Source organism: Solea solea, chromosome 2, assembly GCF_958295425.1.
Source record: "Solea solea chromosome 2, fSolSol10.1, whole genome shotgun sequence".
Taxonomy (NCBI): Eukaryota; Metazoa; Chordata; class Actinopteri; order Pleuronectiformes; family Soleidae; genus Solea; species Solea solea.
The window spans coordinates 9,573,354-9,594,389 of NC_081135.1; the positions used below are offsets into that span (position 1 = coordinate 9,573,354).

At 40.6% G+C, this 21,036-nt stretch overlaps 2 protein-coding genes across 2 annotated transcripts in view; both read left to right on the top strand.

Annotated features, from left to right (window-relative positions):
- Positions 1 to 371: 371 nt before the first annotated feature.
- LOC131455157 (trace amine-associated receptor 13c-like) lies at positions 372 to 1,394 on the top strand. The gene has a single exon (XM_058622608.1). It carries the CDS (start codon positions 372 to 374, stop codon positions 1,392 to 1,394), a length of 1,023 nt encoding a protein of 340 aa, XP_058478591.1.
- An 8,141-nt stretch (positions 1,395 to 9,535) lies between these two features.
- The window catches only part of LOC131455156 (vascular endothelial growth factor C-like), a 14,166-nt gene continuing 2,665 nt past the window's right edge, over positions 9,536 to 21,036 (top strand). The window contains exons 1-7 of the mRNA XM_058622607.1: positions 9,536 to 9,725; positions 14,342 to 14,588; positions 15,346 to 15,536; positions 16,163 to 16,293; positions 16,387 to 16,490; positions 17,749 to 17,883; positions 20,741 to 20,942. Of these exons, the coding sequence (XP_058478590.1) occupies positions 9,624 to 9,725; positions 14,342 to 14,588; positions 15,346 to 15,536; positions 16,163 to 16,293; positions 16,387 to 16,490; positions 17,749 to 17,883; positions 20,741 to 20,942 (1,112 nt within the window). The 5' untranslated portion in view covers positions 9,536 to 9,623. The remainder of the gene's footprint in view (positions 9,726 to 14,341; positions 14,589 to 15,345; positions 15,537 to 16,162; positions 16,294 to 16,386; positions 16,491 to 17,748; positions 17,884 to 20,740; positions 20,943 to 21,036) is intronic.

Genomic DNA, 21,036 nt, shown 5'->3' on the forward strand with positions numbered 1-21,036 from the left:
TGAAATGTATCTATATTTAATCCAGAAGCTTGCTTTGTTCTGAATTGTACGTAATTTGACCTTGTCTGAGCTGTGACGATACAAACGCAATTATTATGGGTAGTATATTCAATTTCTGCCAATAAATCCTCCTAAAAGTTGCACACTGGACCTTTAAGTAATGAGAGACACAAAACTTGACCTGTTATGAAATGGACAATAATACAGTTATGAAACTAAAAAACATATGAATCTAAATCAAGTTGTAGGAGGGAGAGATGATGATGATGATGTAAGAGGTGGCATCAGTCACGCAGTGTTGGAGGAGGATAAATGAAGAGCCTGATGGTGGAGCTGCATCTCTTCTCCCTCCCTCTCTCCTCTCTGATCTGATGGAGGACACCGGAGCCCCCCTGCTCTGCTTCCCTAGCATCAACTCCTCCTGCCTCCGCCGGCTGCTGCGGCCTCACTCTGAGACCACGCTCCTCTATGCCCTGGTGGCCTCTGCCTCTCTGCTCACTGTGACGCTCAACCTGCTCGTCATCATCTCCATCTCTCACTTCAGGCAGCTGCACACCCCGACCAACACACTGCTCCTGTCCCTGGCAGTGAGCGACCTGATAGTGGGGCTGCTGGTGATGCCCATCGAGAGTCTGCATTACACTGAGATGTGCTGGCTGCTGGGGAGCTTCATGTGCGCTCTCGCTCCTTATATGTCTTTCTGTCTGATCTCCGTCTCAGTGGGCAACATGGTGCTCATATCCATAGATCGCTACATGGCCATCTGTGACCCACTCCTCTATTCCTCTAAGATCACACTGACTAAGGTTAGGATTTCAGTGACAATATGCTGGGCCTGCTCTATCATCTACAACGGCCTGATTCTAATGGACCACATCACGTGGCCGAACAGGTTCAGCTCCTGCCATGGAGAGTGTGTGGTGGTTATTAGCCACCTCTCAGGCACCGTTGACCTCTTTGTTACATTTGTGGGGCCCTGCTGCGTCATGATTGGTCTGTATGTGCGGGTGTTTGTGGTTGTTGTTTCTCAGGTGCGTTTGATTCACTCACACAGAAGAAGAACAACGACAGCAGCTGCTGCGGCGGCGGCGGCTGCCAATCAGAAAAAGGCCCCAACTGCTAAGATATCAGAGAGGAAGGCAGCCAGGACTCTTGGGATTGTGATAGCTGTGTTTCTAATTAGCTTCTGCCCGTATTACTACCCGTCTTTCACAGGTCAGGACATCTCATATACCCTGTCCTACATTGCCGGTGTGTCCTATGTGATGATGATGAACTCGTGCATAAACCCGTTGATTTACGCTCTCTTCTACCCGTGGTTTAGAAAAGCCATCAAACTCATCGTGACGCTTGAGTTTCTGAAGCCTCACTGCAGGGACATCAAGTTTCTGTAGACACACACACACACACATTTTCTTGTACAGCATAGTTTGTGAGGACACATACAGTATAGACATAACCCTATTGTAACTTTAACCATCCCAACTAATAACCTAAATCTAACCCTAAGTCTACAATGAAGTCTCAACTGTGACAGCCAAAAACTCTAATTCCAAATATTGAAATTACTTCTTTTTGTTGATATTTATTGAATTTGTGTGTCATGCAATGAAGTGCCTCATGGATTTACAAGATACCAAACATATTATCATTTCAAATAATGACCCAAAAGTTAAATCCTAAAACCTTTTTTTCTGTATTATAGTACATCTTTATTTTTTGAACCTACTCTTTGCTTTTTCTTTCACTTAATAATTGAACTTTGAATTATTTATTCTATCTTTTTATCGTTTAATATTTGTATATCTTTTAACTTATATATTATTTTTATATATATTATTAAGCTTTTTTAAAATAAACTCAGCTGTGCATGTATGGATTTTCTTTGTTTTAAACTGTATGTGACTATAGGTCCAACTGTATAAGAGTTATTTATGTGACAGTAATGTCAACATTTTTGTTTATTACACCATATATCGACTGATCTTTTCTTTTCTTTATATGTGACAAACATGTTAATATCACAAAGTAACTTGCTCTGAAAATGATAAGATACAATTTATTAGATCTATATAAGATTAACTGTATATAAAAGGAAACTAAGAAATACTCCATTGTCAAGAAACAATGCATTTTTTACATTATTTAATTCCATAGATACTATCGTGTGTCATTTTTGTAAACATTTAAAATGTCTTCATGATTTTTGAGTGTCTAATATATTGCATACTACACAGTACAGTACGTCATTTAAAATCTTCATTATAATCCACATGATAAATGTCACGTATAAATATTTTTATGTGACAAACACATACTTTTTTTTATTTGTCATGCTATAATAAGTGTTTGCTTTAAATTAATGAAAAAGAAAAATACAATGGTCGATTTATTTGAAGCTTTATTTTATCTATATTATGACAACTTACTTACTGTTTGTATACCTACTGTTATATTTTACTCAACTGTAGGCTACTTCCTCACTTATCACTTTACATTATTTTGTATGAATAAATGTGATACAAAATAAAGTTTGATTGATTGAGTTACACTTGAAGTGACTCAAGACTGAATCTCTTTTACAAAGCTAAAAAAATCTGCCAGCAGGTGGCGCCATTTATCTTGACCATGCATGAAAGGGGACAATACAGCTTAATGAAAGAATGAAAGAAAGAAATAAAAAAATAAAGAAAGAATAATAATAATAATAATAATAATAATAATAATAATACATGGAATAAAGAATGAAAGAAAGAAAGAAAGAATGAACGAATGAAAGAAAGAAAGAAAGAAAGAAAGAACAAACTCAGTCCACATTCTTTATTCTTCTTATGTACCAAACTGTTGCCTCGGACAGTCGAGAGGATTATCTTGTGTTAATGTAACTACAGTATGTGGTCGGTGGACTGGTAAATGCTATTATGGGGTAAACAAAATGAGGGAAAAAAACAAGCTTAATTCCACACACTTGGCCTTGTGAAGCCACAACAAACATGGGAACTTTGGACGGTGGTGTTTTGAAGAGATCTGGGGAGTTTGGTAGTTTACTTTTTCACTTACACTTTTGAGAATCTGTGCTACAGTGAAATTAAATGTGTTTGAAGTCACAACATGGTTTCATTTCTCCTCATTTTAAGCTCCCAACCACATGGTGGTTTTAGGATTTTCTTAGTTGCCCTGAAGAAGAAACGTGACACCTCTGTTCCTTGATTAACTGTATGTGGAGGCTGGAAGTAGCAATTAACATCAGAGGGTTTCAGACGAGCCCGAGTGCTGGTGATTCAGCCAGAGAAAAAGAGAAAGAGAAAGTGAGAGGGAAGATGACTAAAGCTGCTGGTTAGTGCAGATGATTTTAACCTCAAACATTCATCATAAAAACTCAGCTACAACCCAGTCTGAGTCAGACTCACAACATGTTCAAGGTCCAGTGACAACTGACAACTAATGTTGAGACTGTAGATTATGAAGAGTCTGAATGTTTTTGTCCATTCAGATTGTGCTACAGAATCATGGCAGCACAAGATGGCGGCTTACATAAAGCAAGGCCCTAGCATTTAAGAACATAGAAAAAGATTTTTGCACATCAGACGTATTGCGTATTATTGATCATCTATTGATGATAAACTGTCACTGTTGAGCTGTGTTCGACGCAGATTTATCGACAACTTTACAAAGTCAATTCACAGATGCGATTGAACTGTTAAAAATATCATTAACAATTAAACGAAAACATTAACTGATTTTGTTTAAGTGTTAAAGTGCTGACAAAATAACGTATGTAAACACATAATGTATCAGTCAAAATGGGTCAAAGGTCACTAATGCTTTAACTTTCTCACTCGGGGACCTTAACGCTAATTCACCTGTCCTCGTCACTCACCTGTCCTTGCCATTCTCTTGACCCCGTCATTCACCTGTCCTCATCGTCAATGAGGACACCTGTCCTTGTCATCATTCACCTGTCCTTGTCATTCACTTGTCCTCATTCTCTTGACCTCATCATTCTCTTGACCTCGTCATTCACCTGTCCTCGTTACTCACCTGTCCTCGTCATTCATTCACTTGTCCTCATCATTCACTGCCAAAGATTCCAGTGCGTGAATTTTCCTTATTTATTTTTTTACTCAGTAATGGATGTGATTTAAAACATAGCAAAGTACAGCACTAAGTTAAAGTACTAAAGTACTTTAAAAAGTATTCAGACCTATTCAGTTACAGTAACGCAAGTAAATGTAATTCCTTACTTTCCACCTCTGGCAATAACATTGAGTTTTAAAGCCTCTTATAAAGTTAATTCAAAACAAATCTTGTTGTGTTCAGGCGAGGCCCGACTGTGTTAGCCAAAGCAAAAAACAAGCCCAAGGCCTTTAGTCGGTTGTCAGTAGATTTAAAAGCTTTATTTTTTTTTTTTTTTATTCATTCAAAATCAATCAGAAGCTCTTGTGCTGTTTGGAAAGAAAGGAAATGCCACGGCTTCACTGGGTGTTGCCGAACTAAACGTTATCTTCGCCAAAGAGGCCAAAACTGTGCGTGTGCCTGACGTCAGCAGAATATGTCACAATTTTGATTCTACTTAATAATACACCAATCACAAATGTCTTCAAATGAGGCCTGTAGTTTGGGATATTTTGCTGATATTGTGAGTGCTCTATAAAAACCTTTGTTATTATTATGGTCAGAGGAGTAGCCTGACAATCTGGGAAACGCCTTATCCTCAAACGTCACTTTCCATGTCATGATTCTGGCCTCAGACCACGACTATTTACAACAGTGTTTCCCACACTTTTTATGTGGGGACTCACTTTTTGATCACAACACAATCACCAACTGTGACAAGTTTCTTTACTGCAATTTCTGTAACACTTAACATTACTTTGAATACTGTAGGTAAACCAGAGATATAAAAAAATGAAATAAAAAATCTCCCACGATTCATCTGGGTCCAGGAGCATCTGAGTCCAGGAGCAGAAGCCAATTCCAGTGCAATAACTGTCACGCAAAGAAAGAAGAGGAATAATTTTTCCATAATTTTGGAGTACAATGGCTCTGCTGTTTGACTTGTGCATCTGTTTGGAGCAAAGAGCGTCTTTATCTAGAGCAGGGCACAGGATGTCGACATGGAAGGACAGAGACTGAGGACTGACTGCTAAGCAAGGACAGATGGGGGGGAAATAGCGAGACTGAAGCACAAGTTATTTTCCTGGTGTTGTCAGGTGTTAGAACAGTATAACAGTAACAGTAACTCTTGGTGGTAATTTAACACTATAAGAGTTAAATAAACCCAGAAATAGTCTTACATTAATGTGATATTGTAAGACTAAAAGAGTATTGTTATAATAATACAGATGGTACTGTATGGTGAAGATGCAAGGAGTAGAATTAGTGAATGTGTATGAGTTCAAATACCTGGGGGCAACCACCCAAAGCAATGGACAGTGCACAAGAGAGGTGAATTAGAGAGTGCAGGCAAGGAGAAGAGTGTCAAGGGTGATGTACGACAGAAGGAGCTAAAGTGAAAGGGAAGGTCTACAAGAACGTAGTGAAACCAGGAGGTGGAGCTGGAGGTGTCAGAGTTGAAGATGAGGAGATTTTCATCAGCTCAGGTCCAACGGTTTGGTAATAAAGTACTAAGTGTCAAGGTTGAGATGGTACGGTCACGTGCAAAGGAAGGAGAGTGGTTATATTGGACAAGGGATGCTGAAGATGGAGCTGCCGGGCAGGAGGAAATGAGGAAGACCACAGAGAAAGTTCATGGATGTTGTGAACGAGGACAAAGATAACCGGTGTAACCGAAGAGAACACAAGAAAGAGGACGAGATGGAGGCAAATGATCCACTGTTTCATAAGATTTTTTTCAGTTACGGTGGAAAAGCCTGTGACAGTTAGTTTACGTTCTAATTTTAACTTCATAACCTCCTTGAGTGCCATAACTTAGAGAAAATGGATTATTTGATGGCTAAACCTTTAACAATGATATTAATAATATAGTTTTGAGTCACTTTTTTGGTTGTGTTTCTATTTCGTTACATTTAAACATTTTATTCATTGTCCTTTCTCCAAAACCAGGACTTCTCCAACAAATGACATGATAGCACATACTGCATAATTAACTGGATTTTTCTTCTGGTTGGTTTTCCGGTCACATTGTTGCCCAATAATCCTTTCCTGACAGCAGTCTCTCGGTCTTTTTTCAAGTGAACAGCATAAAGCCTGGCATTACACACTCCTCCACCTCCTCATCTCTAATTCTATTCTCTAAACTCACATGATGAAATGGAGAAAGCAATGACTGGAATGTGGAATTTGGTTGCACAGATTTCAACACATAAAAGCGTAGTGTGCAAGCAGACACTTGCCACCGGGTGCGTGTGCGTCTTTAATCCCTCGCAAGGCTGGCAGTGACTGGCCCAAAAATCGGATGTTTTCTCATTCGAGCGTTTCCCAGACACACCTCTTTCTCTCTCATCGTTGTGTCTCTCTCTCTCTCTCTCTCTCTCTCCCCCTCCTTTACTCTACTCTCCTTTATCTCATGATCTGTCATTTTTTTCACAATTATATAACTGCTTGCCCTGGGACAGAGAAAAAACATACATACATAAATATACTATATATATATATATATATATATATATATATATATATATATATATATATATATATATATATATATATATATATCATAGAGACAAAGCTGCTCACCTCTTCTTACCCTACCCTCCTCCACGAGACACAAAGCCTTGGGGCAGTGTAGTTAAGGAGGTATGTAAAGTCTGACTCTTTTAGGACCTTGAACAGACAAACCAAAGGAGAAGAGGTGAAGGGGGGAGGGACAGAGACAAAGATGGAGTAGATGGAGGCGTACAGGCAGGTGTGACACCACTTTTGTTGCCTAATTCCTGCATGTTTCTCACACAAGTCACACAAGCATTAACGTCTCAATCACCACCCAGATTTATTTATTGGTATCTTACTTAAAATAGAACTAGAAAATACGGGAAATGGGCACACTAAATTAAAAATGACAGTTCCGGCTGGTAAACTCTTGAGGAGACCCTCTTGAAGTTTAGGTCTGTACATACTCCTTGTATCTCCTCTCTCTAAATCATCACATCTTTTTCTAGAGGTGGCAAAAGCAAGAACAAAGTTACTTCTGGCCAGGACATTTCATACTTCACGAGAAACTCGAGTGCAGAACTCCTGGGAAGTCCTCATAACGAGAAAAACGTTCTTCCCAAATGATGATGTCAAGAACAAGCTCCAAGAACTCCCAAACGAGGGCTGCGAGCAAATAATGACTTCATTCTTTTCTCGCAGTATGCACAGGCCTTTAGTCTTTTAATTCCTTCTCAGTCTAGCTCATCCCCTACTGCCAGTAGTATAGTCTATGTGATAAACACTGTATACCCACTAAGGTCGTTTGCTTTCGCACTTCAGCGAAACGAACCAAACATTTTCAATAATGCATTCCCCTCCTCGCCTTAGGCGGCGCTGTATCGAGAATTACTGAAGGAGAAGACAACCAATGAAAACTCGCTCATCTATTAGTTAATGCAGGGCAACTTCCACTACATAAGAGCAAAACATGAAGCTACCACCACATCAGTCTTGGTGTTTTTATTTTTGTTTTGAACATACGACACATATACGCTGCAACAATGGGCTCAGCCATTTCTCCCAGCTATCGCTCTACGCGCGTATGTTTTGGTTGCGTTTACCCACAATGCCCTGCGCTGTAGTCTCAGGCTTATGTGCACTGAATATATTTTACTCACTGACTTTATCCAGATATGGTTTAGCTTGACTATGTCATTTAATTTAATCAGACTAACATGTTTTCTAAAAAGCTAGTTTTAGTCGGACTAACAAACCATTCAGTTTTCATTCTAGGGTTATCAGCAGTTTTCAGGCACATTCCAGGGAGCACTTTGTGGAACAAATAGCTTTACGTTAAAAAATTACAATGCTATATCTGGTGTTGGACTTGTGTAATTTTTGGCATTTTCTATGGGATGATGCTATTCAAAGTTGGTCTTATATATTACCATTATTTAAGACATAAACCTGGCATTGGGTTAGGGTTAAAATCAGCGAATCAAACGAAACTTAATTTGGGGTCCATTCCATTTAGGTTTAAAAGAGTCATGATCCTGAAGATGGAGGTCCCATTCAATACTTGACAGTTTTATATGTTCTGGTTGTATTCTAATAGAGAAACACACACACACACACACACACACACACACACAGTCTAGACATTGACACAGTTACTGAGGGCAGCTGATATAAAGCAGAAACAGCAAAGAAAGAAACAACAAAGATATTAGCAGCTCATATAAAAGGCACTTAGAGCTGCAGTGAGGCATTCATGTACATTCATCACCACTGGCTGCTACTGAACACATGCTTTTTTAAGTGTCAAAATGGCAGCTGCTCCTGTGACATTGAATTACAGACACAAAGATAAGGAATGTGTGAGAAACAGAAGAGTGATAAAGGGCGTGGGTGGATAATCTGATTGTACAACTGGCAGTAGAACCTGCCTGCTGCAACCAACAATATCTAAAGAGGGGGCAGTATATTCAAATAAAAATGCAAGATTCATCTTTATCAGATTCACTCCACCCACCAGACAATCCTTTCTTTCCTTTATTTTTTTCGCTCTCATTCACTCCAGAAGATCATCCATGAGCAGGATGCACGTTCCCTCTGTTTGGACAAGAACTTAATACCTAAAGCTTTTTTCTTGACTGAACCTCCTGCTTTTATTGAAAAAAACTAAAGTGCAGAACAGGATTTCTTTTTTTCCCCTTTCCTCTTCTTTGATCAGAAAGCCTGACGGAAAAAGTTGTGACGGATTTAGAAAGTAGCAAAAAAGGAAGAAGAAGAAAGAAGGAGACGGTGTGAGTGCTTTGCCCTGAAGGTTCGTAAGGAAAAAAAAAAGAACAGAGACAGATATAAAGCCAGAGATAATCTGAGAGGGAGACAGAGAGAGAGCTGGAGAGACAGAGAGAGAGAAACAGACAGAGAGGGAGGGAGGGAGAAACACAGCTGGTGTGTGAAGGGAAAATATAGATAAAGGAAAGAAAGGAGGTGCACCAGTGTGACGGGCGAGAAGACTGAAGAGCACAACCAAGGCTGCGGAGAGAAAAGGAGCACTAAATGAGACAATCAGCAAATAAAAGGCAGCAATTAAGATAAAAATTCAAGTTCAAGGTCAGGACAAACACAAAGAGCAGTGGACTCGGATGTATAGTTGAAAGAACATCCCATTGATGGTAAGAATGGACGGACAGCAGAGCAGGAAAGACTTCCCCTGAGGAACAAGGGAAACAAAAAAAAGGAGGCTGCTGCGTTTGAAACAGAAGAGGAGACGATTTCTTCATCATGATTTATTCAGAAGAGTTCCTAAATTCAAACGACCTGCGCCAGAAGAGCAACTTCGTCCCGGGATAGAATGAAGAGAGGAGCGAGGAGATACCTGCTGAGTCTGTGATACCTTCCAACTCCTCAGACTCTTCCTCTTCCTTCCTGTCTGTCACTTTCCATCCTGCTTTAAAACAAAACACTAAGTTTTTCCTCCTCTGGCCTGATATCTCCTCTCCTCACTTCTTCATCTCCTCACTATGTGGAGACCAGCTTTGCTCCTATGGATGCTTAATATCAGCAACTTGTGCTCCGGAGACGACTACACAGACTATTACTCAACTGGAGACATGGGCACTGAGGTGAGACGTTTGATTCCTCCATCATCCAGAAACATGCATGCTTGGTCTGAACGCTGGCATTTGGCATTGACTTCAAACCAAACAAGGAGTTTCCACTCATTCTTTCACTTCATCAATTAGAGTCAGCATTTGACTACATCCAGGAGACTATTAAATAAGCGAGCAAACAAATTGAAAGCAGAAGATCATAAAACACATTCAGACCAATGTAATTGACAATAATTACTAGATTTTAACCCAACTGTTGACCATATACAGTGATCCCAGCTATCATCACAGTTCATGAGCTAAACTAGCTTTACCACACATACCAGTCCAGTATGGATGTTTTGAGGTTAGTATGACTACTACATTTAGGATTGCAGACGCTGAATATACTACCTCTAAACGCTCTAAAATGAAATAAAAATATTGCCACCTTGACCCACCGTGTCTCTACAGTAGTCCGCATGGACGAAGCAACAGAACTTGCGTTTCACATTTTGAAGCAGGAGCTTACTATGCTATGCTACTAATCTGCTATCTAACCAATGTCCTGTGTCCACAGTGCCAGAGTGTTAGAATTACATAAAATCTCTCTGCTCTTGTTTCGAGTAAGTAAAAGATAAAGCCTGATTTGTAGTACAGCCAAAAACTGGAAGGTATCATCAGCGTAAAAATGGACATTGCAATACTGAGATTGGAAAAAGCGACTTAAGTCTAGAGTAAACACCAGGAGGCCTAATTAAGCTGAGTTTCCACCGAGTGGAACAGTTCGGTTCAGTAAGGTGCGTATTTTTTTTGCATTTCCATTAGGAATAGACATATCTCACTGATTTGGCCATCGGGTAAAAGGTACTGTTCTCAGTTGAAAGCAGGCCTGACTGAGGGCTTTCCCAAGCCCAACAGGTAACTACGGTGGCCTTTGCATACCAGAAATGATGTAATGCTTCTTTTGCTGGGCTGCTGTAGAAACATGACAGTGAAAAATGGCTGCCTAAGTAAGCCTAAGGCTTATAGGCTATATAAAAGGCTTATTGTACGACTACAACACAATCAAAACTATTTTTTATTTGACAGTGATTATTCATTGATGTGAACTCGTCTAAATGTTACACTCTGGACGTTTAATGTATTACTGTAAAAAGTTGTAGAATGAATGCAACCTGACGTTATTTGCATTACTCCTGCGTCCTGCATGTAAACTCCTCATTAGACACATCAATTTCTTGAGATAATTCCCAACATGTGATCTAACTGAGCATTTCATGAAAGCAAAATTCACTCATTGAGGTTTATTTACATATTTGCTAGTTAGTTAGCCAGTAAACAGAAGGGAACTTGGTCTGTTGAATTCTGACAATAAGCCACTGCGATTACCGCTAAAGTCAAGACTTATTTATTCTTTAGATTGTGGCATCAAGACACTACTACTTTGATCTTTTAATTTGAGCCTCATGGAAGAACATATTTTGAAGGGCCTGGCTTGTTGTCATTAATTTAATTCAGTTGCGTAGAGAACAAGCTCTCTACATACAATCTTAATGCAGGAAGACTGATTGACAAATTCATGGGTGTGTGCATGTGCCTGTCTGTGGGCCAGCAGTGTCTAGCAATGGACACACCCCAGTGCAATAAATTAATGCCTGGTCCATCATGAACTCATAGTCCCACAGCAATGACCTCATGTCATGTGACCACCTAACACAAAAGGGGGAAAAAAACACAAAGGGAAATGAACTCAAAAGGGAAAACTAACTTTCAGTTAATATTATTTAGAGATTCTCCAGTATTGATTAATGCCGCGGGCGACATCCACAGGATGTTAAAGCTCCTGTGCAACTCTCTGTATGTCGACATAATCTCACACCACCTCCTCCACCCCTCTGCCACCCAGTTGTGAGCAATTAAGCTTTGCATGAATTCATGCAGGGCATGACAGTGACACGCACCAGCTGTAATCAGCTGATCACAGCCACTCTCTCACCAGGGTGGTCCATTTCAACCAGACGTCCTCCTTTCTTGCTACACCAGTGCGGCCTCACGCTGCACACTCCACACCAAGGTAATAATAATTTTATTAGCTTTAGTTTTTATTTAGTTTTGACTTTTTTGAAAGGAGTTGTTTTTAGTTAGGTTTTACAGCAGGTTTGCTAGTTCTTATTTTTTGTAAATACTTAGTATTAGTGTAAGTTTTAGCTTTTTGAAATATGAAGTATTTGCAGTAGGTACAAGATGCAAAAAGGTTTAGTGTACCAGGTAAAAATCAAATAGCCATAGACTAAAGACACTCGTGAACATAACAACTTAAATAATATACATAACAATGTACCCTCATAAGACACATCACCTAACTTGTGAGCCACGAGTCTCTGAGGAAAAACATGAGCAAAATTAAAAAAACATGATCAACTCAACCCAATTAACTACACAACGAATGTTATGTTTAACTTACGTAGCCTTACGTCCCACATTGTAAACAAAAACAAATTGAAAACCTTTTATTATGGGGCAGTCTCAAATACAACCCTTCAAAATTGCTGGCAGAGAAAAACTAAATTCATATACACAAACAAAAACTAAGCACATTTTTGCTACAATTTTAGTTTGTTTTGTAAACACACAATTCAGTTTCACTTAGTTATCTTTTTTTAACGTTTTACTACAATACTAGTTGATGAACAGAGGCATATGCATTCCCATCGTATGCTACAGATATCCCAAGGAAATCTTTCCATCTATGTCTTATTGCCTTTTTTATACTTTGCTCTTACGAGTCTTTACCCTTTTTTTGAGATTTCTTTGCAGTGTAGGCAGTTAGCAGTGCTAGAGTACTGTTATTTCCACTGAAGGGACCTACATTCTCTCTGAATTGTCCAGTAATTGGTCAAACATGTCCTCTAGCACCAACATAAGGTTATCTTCAAGCTTGGAGAAAAATGTCTCAACCACTGGTCAGCCATTAAACGCACTAAATAATACGCACAAATATAGATTAAAAGATATGAAATGGGAGGGAAAAAATAAACATAGAGATAGATAGGGAGGTAGGGAGGTTGATAACGCGGAGGTCTGGTTTCTGTTTAGGTAATACCAGCTGTGCCAGTTTGCTCCTCCTCAGCCTGGGAAGTTAAACAGCATTAATATGTGACACTCAAACTCCCAGCTGACATTTCGTGACCCCATCGGATGTTACAGCAGCTGCTATTAGCAAGTCCATTATACAATTAACATTTTGTCTTTCATGTGCTTAATCTGTACGTAGCGTAGAGACATCATTCATAATGGCAGCAAAATCATTATGATGACTCACAGCAGGAACGGTTCATAGACTGATATTCCCAGCAAACTGCAAATTTCTTGCATCGACCTGATCGACCGCATAAAAGGACTCGCTGTACACCAATCATTATGTGGGTGTTGGCTGAGCTGACAATCTCTTTATGCTGCATTTAAGGACTCCTTGGGTTCAACTGGTCATGGAGGGCAGAGATTTGGCACAAAATTTAAAAGTGGCTCAGATTACAGCATCTCCGGGACACCGCCGGAGCAAGCACTTTTTAAATTTAATCACTTTAAATGCCTCAGGTGAAGCTTTTTTAGGTGCAGAGTTTAAAAAAACAAAAAACAGGGACTGAGGCATCAAGGAAACAGAGTTTGTGTTTATGAAGGCAACAATGAGTGTGTAGGTGAGATGACACAGAGACCCATAATAACAACAGTAGCCAACAGCAACATGTTACAACACATTGGCAGCTGAGGTATTCACTGTTTATCCAGCTCAAAGCAGCAACACTGATGCTGTCAATTCTCTGCCATCTGTCTAATATTTTTCTCCCCAAACAGCAGAACTCAACAGTACGACCTCAATATGAAACACTTTTGAAATCAAAATAGATGAAACAGCCAAGCACAGGAAACGACCCACATTTGATATGTTTATGGATTCTGTTGTGTCTCACTGTGAATTTATATCATCATTTCTATTTTCCCCAACCCCATTACAGCTCTCACCCCTGGACAATAACTGAGGCTTATGTCTAAGCGTCAATATTTTGTCTTGTCTTGGAAACAGAAGTTACACACTGGAGCTTTAAAACATGTCCATTTTATACCAAGTTTACACCGTATTTAAAGCTACAATGCCTAACTTTTGGTCATTTTCTTATTTCTTATTATTCTGCCTCTTTCTGCTCTTCGTGAACATAAACGGTCGAACATTATTGGTATGCTGTGTCCTTTATTTGAAAGCGGGTTCTGTCAAATACTATCAGAACTATCTGAGGGAGCGCTTGCGTGTATGCCGCAGCAGTGCCGGGGTGGGCGGGGACAAGAGGCATATATCCCATCAGATTGCAGAACGACGGGGTTCACTGAGCAGTGGAATTCACTTCTTTGTGGCTTCAGTCATTCTCCAACCTGTTTGCAGTCGTCTTCCTTTAGTAGCTCAATGTTTCTGTTGCCTCCTTCTGTCTTCACATAAAGCAACTCACTTCCTGTGTGAAGTGCAGGAATGTCGCCCGGTGACTCAAGATCTAAACACCACTGTACTGAGAAGTACACAGTCATTTAATAATTTCATACTGGAGTGGTTTTATGTAATTACATTGGTGTGGGTTTTTTTTTTTGTCTTCCAGGCTCCAGTGTTTGACAACCAGCCCAGCATTGAGACGGTAAAGACTGTGGATGAGCTCCTACAGCTTCTGTACCCTGAATACAGTTTGCTTCAGCGCTGCTTGAGCAGGAAATCGTGGCAGTCGTCGTCTCCGTCATCCCCCTACGTTTCTAGCACCTCGCCGAGTCCCGCGGCCTACTCTAACGATGAGGACCTCTGGGGTCAGCCACGGAGCGGTGCTCTTTACAAAATTGACGGCACCTTGGCAGGTAATCATTCAGATAAAGACACTTGCAACCAGACGGGTGGTATCTGAGATATAGTATAGTGAGCAAGTTTAGGGGTTTTGTTATGGGATTGTACGAGGTCATATGTGCATACATAATATACATATACAGTATCGTTTTGAACCACTTTCTCCCTGCACCAAAGTCCATTGAGAAAATCATCAACGTCATCACAGCTCACATGTGTTGTTAATCCACTGTTGCCTCCATCAGCTAGTTCACATGTGTTATTTTGTGTTCTCAGTGTTTGAGTACCAAACAAGGCAGCAACAGACCAACAGATCCTGTGCACCTACAGGCTAAAAAGGCTGAGCGAGAGAATGTCAAAAGTCATATACTCATTTATATTGTCTGTCTATATGAACAGTGTGTGTGTACTGCTTTGTCTTGCCGTCTGAGACTTAATGAGCTGCTCACTTCTCCGAGATATTTCTCTGTCGTCTTATCTGTAAAAGATCCTCACATCTGCAGGATTATATTGAAACTTTCATGTTTTTTAGTCTCTGCAGTGAACTTCAACATCACAGCAGTGGTGATGTAAGCAGAGAAATCATGTTCACAAAAAGCTGCCACACAGGTGTCATTGCACAAAAAAAATGTTTGGAAACTGCAATAAATTGAGAAAAGAAGCTGGAAAGACGACTGGAAACGTGAAGCCAGATAAATGTTTCCCTGTTTTTGCCCCAACTCTGAGTGCCAAACCAGAGTCAGTCAATTTCACAATCCCATTTGTTTCCAGTCATTCTTGAGGAGATCAAGCGGACCTCCTGCCAACCCAGAGAGGTGTGCGTCGAGGTCGCCAAGGAATACCCAGAATCCACCAGTCAATTCTACCTCCCTCGATGTGTGGCACTGCATCGGTGCGGTGGATGCTGTCCCAACGAGGCCTATTACTGCACAAATACAAGTCACTCCTTTGTAAATAAAACAGTGAGTTCTGTTTTTGTTCCCCTCCCCTCTCTCATTTTGACCTAGTTTATCTGCTTATGTTGCCTCAAGGAAGAGGAAAGAAATCAATTTACACTGTTACGTAAGAAGCATGTCTGTATTACATCCCACCCTACTATAATGGGACACACTGGCTGTGAATGGACACTGATACGATACACTATAGCACTAAAGCTGGTTACAAAAAAGGTTATACATTTAAACCACTGAATCCATCCATTCCACACGACTCAGTGTTTAGATCTTATGTCACCCCGCCACATCCCCGCACTGCACACAGGAAGTGGTTCATCTTGTGATTACAGACAGAGGCAATGGCAACATTGTGCTAGTAAAGCAAGATGACAGGAAACAGGCTGGGGTATGCCCCAAACAAAAGATTCAGAATTTAATTCTACTGCTCCAAAAACCTTGTGGTTCAAGCAGTTTGATGGTATAAATGCTTCTTGTGTCCCCATCCACCCCTGCTGCTGTATACACATCGCTCCCTCTGTCAGGTCTGATAGTATTGTATGACAGAGCTTAAAGAGTCATTAGCATTGTTGTAAATAGACAGCATATAACAAGTGATAAAAAACTATTCTGACCTTGACTTCTCTTCCCCTCAGCTGATGGAACTGTCCCCTCCCAGGATGGAACGCTCCGCCGTCATGGTAACCTTCGTCAACCACACCTCGTGCGACTGCCTCTCCAAGCGGCCTCTCCACTCGATCATAAGGCGAGCCACAACAGATCACCTGTGAGTAGAAGTGCAGACTGACATTTATGGTCCTTCACAGCCTATTTATGAGTCAGCGTTCGTGCAATGCGTAATGTTTGTGTTGATGTGTAGGTGTTCCCCACCCGACGTTCCCTGCACCTCGGGATTATTGTGGGATCCAGTGAATTGTGTGTGCGTTCCTGCAAATACCATCAACTACTCGGAGAGAGACACAGGTGATGTGTAATGGAGGCAAAGCAAATCTGTCTGTAGAGTTCATGTCATACTAGTGACCAGAGCACAAGCCGAATTCAAAGAGCACACAGAATTAAAGCAATAACAAATGCCATATTTCAACATTTTCCTGCCAAGAAAACCCAATAACCCTGAATATGCTGACTTGAGGTCTTGAGGATTATGTACTGCTGTTTAAAGTTAAGTAAAGATAAGTCAAATTTCTTTTGAGGTTGCTGATATTCATGTCTGAATCAAGAATGACTTTATTCTTTGATGTTAATGTTGGAGGATCACTTTTGCTGTAATTTAAGAGGAAATTCTGAAAAATCACTGCAGGAAAGGAATGGCGATTGTTTGGATGTTTTTTATAGTTTAATGACCACAGTTTTCAGGCCTATTCGGAAAACTAGGGAACTAATGACCATCTCTAACACATAATGCAAAATTTGCTGATTTTCTTTTTCTTTTTACTTCAGTTAAATGCTTCTTGACAATTATTTATTTAAAAATACAGGAAACTGTTTGCTAGGATGAAATCACTAAATGGTTTTGAGTCCTGATCCAATACCTTCATAAACACAATCCAAAACATGAAAATGACAATAATCAGTTCAAGTTAAGCAAGAAATCAAAAATGCCTGTGCAGCAAATACAACATAATCAAAATGAGGCAGGGCAATGCCAAACATTCTCTAAATTGGGTGATTGGATTTATATACGTTAAAATGCTGAAGTTTTATCTGCAGTGTGGCTTCACATTAAAACCGGCTTAAGCAGCGGTTTTTGTGTTATGTATCAGATTTCAGCACTGACATTTTTCCCCCAAAAACCACCACACCACAGCCACATGATGATGACGACTCCTGGTACCGTAAATGAAATTATATGAAACAAATCCCGCTCGAGGGAGAGTATATTTAACTGTAACGTGAGGAGCCAAAGTATCTTTGCGTCAACTCACTTGTACTATCATGTAGTGAACCACATCTCCTGCCATGCTCATCTACTTTTCATTTTTATCATAACAGAGTGAACAATATCAGACTGTTTACAAGAACTTACCAAAAGTAGATGATATAGAGATAAAGATTCTGATCTTTTAAAGAAACTGTGCTCAGAGTTTAATAGCAACAGCAGATACGAATGTAAACAATCTGGCACCTAAAACACTGAACTGAGATCATATGGCTAAAACAAAACACAAAGAGGGAGGAGTATAACAGTTACACTGACATTGTTTATCTCCTTGACTTCCAGATGTGATGGACTCAAGTCTGCTGGCTCTCTGTGGGCCAAAGCGAGTTCTGCAGGAATCCACCTGCGAGTGCGTGTGTAGAAACGGACTCACCGAGGACAGCTGCGATCCAGGCTGGAAACTGGACCGCAACACCTGTAAGAAAAGCCACAGTTACCATCTTAAAATATAGTGTTGTATAATCTGAATTTCATAAGTGTATTACGTTTTCAGGAACTGCAGATGCAAGACACAACATGTGGGTGCAGTGAAGAGTATCACTAGGATGGTTCAGGTTTTTGGAAGTGTGGTTAAATAGCATGGCTGCTAGGCAGGAACAGAAGTAAATACTATTTTTAGCCACTTTTGAAAAAAGGTTGTCCGATAAGATTTATGCCTACCTTTGTCTATAATTTCTTATGAATATTTTTGCTACTTTATCTCACTTTTAAATAGCCTTTTCAGGCAGAAACAAGACTCTCTCACACCAAAGACCTTTGATTTTTTTCTATGGAATTTGGTATGAGGTGAGCATTTTGTTAAGTTGCTGAAATCAGTTTTCCCTTCTGTCCCTGCTGGCAGCCATAAGATCAGTAAAAATGAGCAGCAAATGGCAACACTTGAAACACTTGAATTATCACTTTAAATGTGAACAGCCAGGCTTAGAGTTGACCCTTTAGAGGAGTCGATCATGACAGTTCCCCTCCCTTTATTAATCAGTTAACACACAGCTGAGCAGCAGAACAACAACACAGTCACATGTTCTTCCATTTTAAAGCTGATACAGAGCCCGTGTGGAGGTAGAGCTTGAGCTTGATGCCAATGGAATTGGCAAGTTTAAAGAAGACTGCCACCAAAACATTGAGGTGCAAGTCAGTGCAGGCCACAGTAAAGGTAGACCGCCGCATTAGCCGCTGGTTGTTAGCTGTGGCTGGACGCCAGGGAGGGCAGGAGTGGCAGAAAGACAAACAGGAGCTGGTGTCGGCTGAGCCTCTACCTGGAAATGAGATTAAACTTAACAGGATAGTGGAGAAAGACCAGGACTGGAAGCACTCGTTCCAAAATAGAGGGAGTTATAATTGGACACAGATGAAACAAAAGGTAAACAACACAAAGACATAAAGGAATACAGCAAAGCTTTCATTGGCCACGAATCAGACAGATGAGAAGATGGAAAATCTTGACAGCCTTTGGCATTCACAGACAGAGAACCTCTGCAGGATGGTCTGGACAGGAAGCTGGGGTTGGATCACTGGTTTGTCATCGATGGCCAATTTTACCACCTCGACATCAACACCATTGACATTCAATGGCACAAAGATTAAATCCACCATGGGGAAACGGATAAATGGACATGGATGAATTTACAGAGGGAGAGCTAAAGGGAACCAGGGGCATGTAAGGCACATCATCACTGTGTTACATACAACACATCAGCACAGAATCTGTGTTGTTTTGAAAAGATATCTATGCTGAAAATAATCAATGACATTCTGCCTAGAACAGCATCTGCTAGAAGTGTAGATGCTGTGTGAATAGAATCGATATTCTTTTCTCTCTACACTTCCGTTGGTTTCCATTTTCCCTTTAAGCCCGAATGTACCCCAATTGGGGTACCCAGAGAGGCTCTGGGTAAAAATATTGTGGAATACTGCACCGTACACGAAAGAATACCGTATAGTGATGTTGCACATCAAATTAAACAGTATAATCCTGTTATTTATTTTAAATGTGGGCGTCTCTAACAGACATTAGGACCCTGGGGGAAGCATTACGATCTCTATATGCAGCAGCCTAGATACAGGCCTGCACATACTGGGATACAGTTCAGTCCTGCCACCATGTGTTCGTTTTATGGAATGGAAAATATATATTATGCTTGAACTTTGAAACAAAGCCATAAATTGAGTTATTGAACACGAATATGGATACAAACATGAAATAAGTCGTTTTATACCTGAGAAAGAACAAATGGCATCATTCCAAAGAGATACTCATCCTGAGAGTCATCTTCATTTACGTTACATTTATGCCTATTTTGTAGGTCTCTGCTCGAAAATGATATCTCTGCCACCATAAGGTCTATTTGAATACTTTGGGTTTTATAGTAAAGGGAACACTTCACTGCACAGCTGCGTGAAACTGCTGTGACTTTGTCTTACACATGACACACAAACGAGGGACGAGTGACTTGTAAAGCAGTTGTTTCCAGTGTAATTGAATCATTAGAATCAGTTCATAATAAATATTTGTTCAGTACTTCCCCCATGACCGTAGCACAGACTCCGTCTGACAGTCACTGGACTGAAATATAGCAGCAGGGTTTGTGACGCCGCTCGCCGGTCAGCAGTGCTGTCGCTAAATACACCAGACTCCTCTGTTAAATACTGAGATTTTAGACATTTCCCTGGTAATTGTTGAAGATTAACCCACAGGTTTTTTTAACTGATCTACAGTTCTTATGTCGGACGTCTCTTCCTGTGAAGGTACTCTGACCAATCAGTGGCCGGCAGTCTGGCGACGTCATGCATAGTATTGCCTCAGCTTGCTTGGAACCTCGCCAGAGCAGGTACTAAAATAAAAGTAGCTGGTACCAGGTACTATGCTAGTAGGGAAACTGTGCCGTGCTGTGCCGAGGCGAGTCAAGTCAAGCCTGTGGAAACACGCCATAAGAATCCAAGAAAGCAAATAATGCCAAATAATGATCACCATCATTCTTCTGTTACGTGCAATGACAAATCGCCTCTCTTGCGCTCAAATAACTTTATCTGATGTTATCACTTTGGTTTCAAAGATCGGTTTACTGTAAATACTCACCCTTTATGAGGAAAGGGCTGTCAGTCAGACAGCAACTGAAGGAAAGACAAAGGATTAAACAGAGGGACGTGTTTGGGAGTTTATGGAAATATGTTACAAGTAAAGACATGATCACCACAAACTTATCGCAATGCCTGTTCACTGAGAGAGGTGCACAACATTTGATAAAGCCTGGCCTTGCTCTCGTTCTTCTCTCAGGTGAATGTCAGTGCGAAGGTCAAGGTGAAGGGAAGTGGTGCCCCGCCGGCCAGCGGTGGGATGGAGACCTGTGTGGCTGTGTGTGCGCCGCAGATTGTCCCGGGAACCAGCCGCTGAACCCCGACACCTGCCTGTGTCAGTGCAGAGAGAGTCCAGAGTCGTGTCTGCGGCAGGGCAAGAGGTTCAAGCCCAACACCTGCAGGTAGGCCCGACAAAAAGGTTTAAAAACATGATCAAACCATCAAGTGTGCATCCTTGCTTTAGTGTTCCTGAGCAAAATTATTTCTCAGCTCAGC

What these genes read in the sequence shown, in the direction of transcription:
- LOC131455157 (XM_058622608.1), top strand. Translation starts at nt 372, where the DNA reads ATGGAGGACACCGGAGCCCCCCTGCTCTGCTTCCCTAGCATCAACTCC.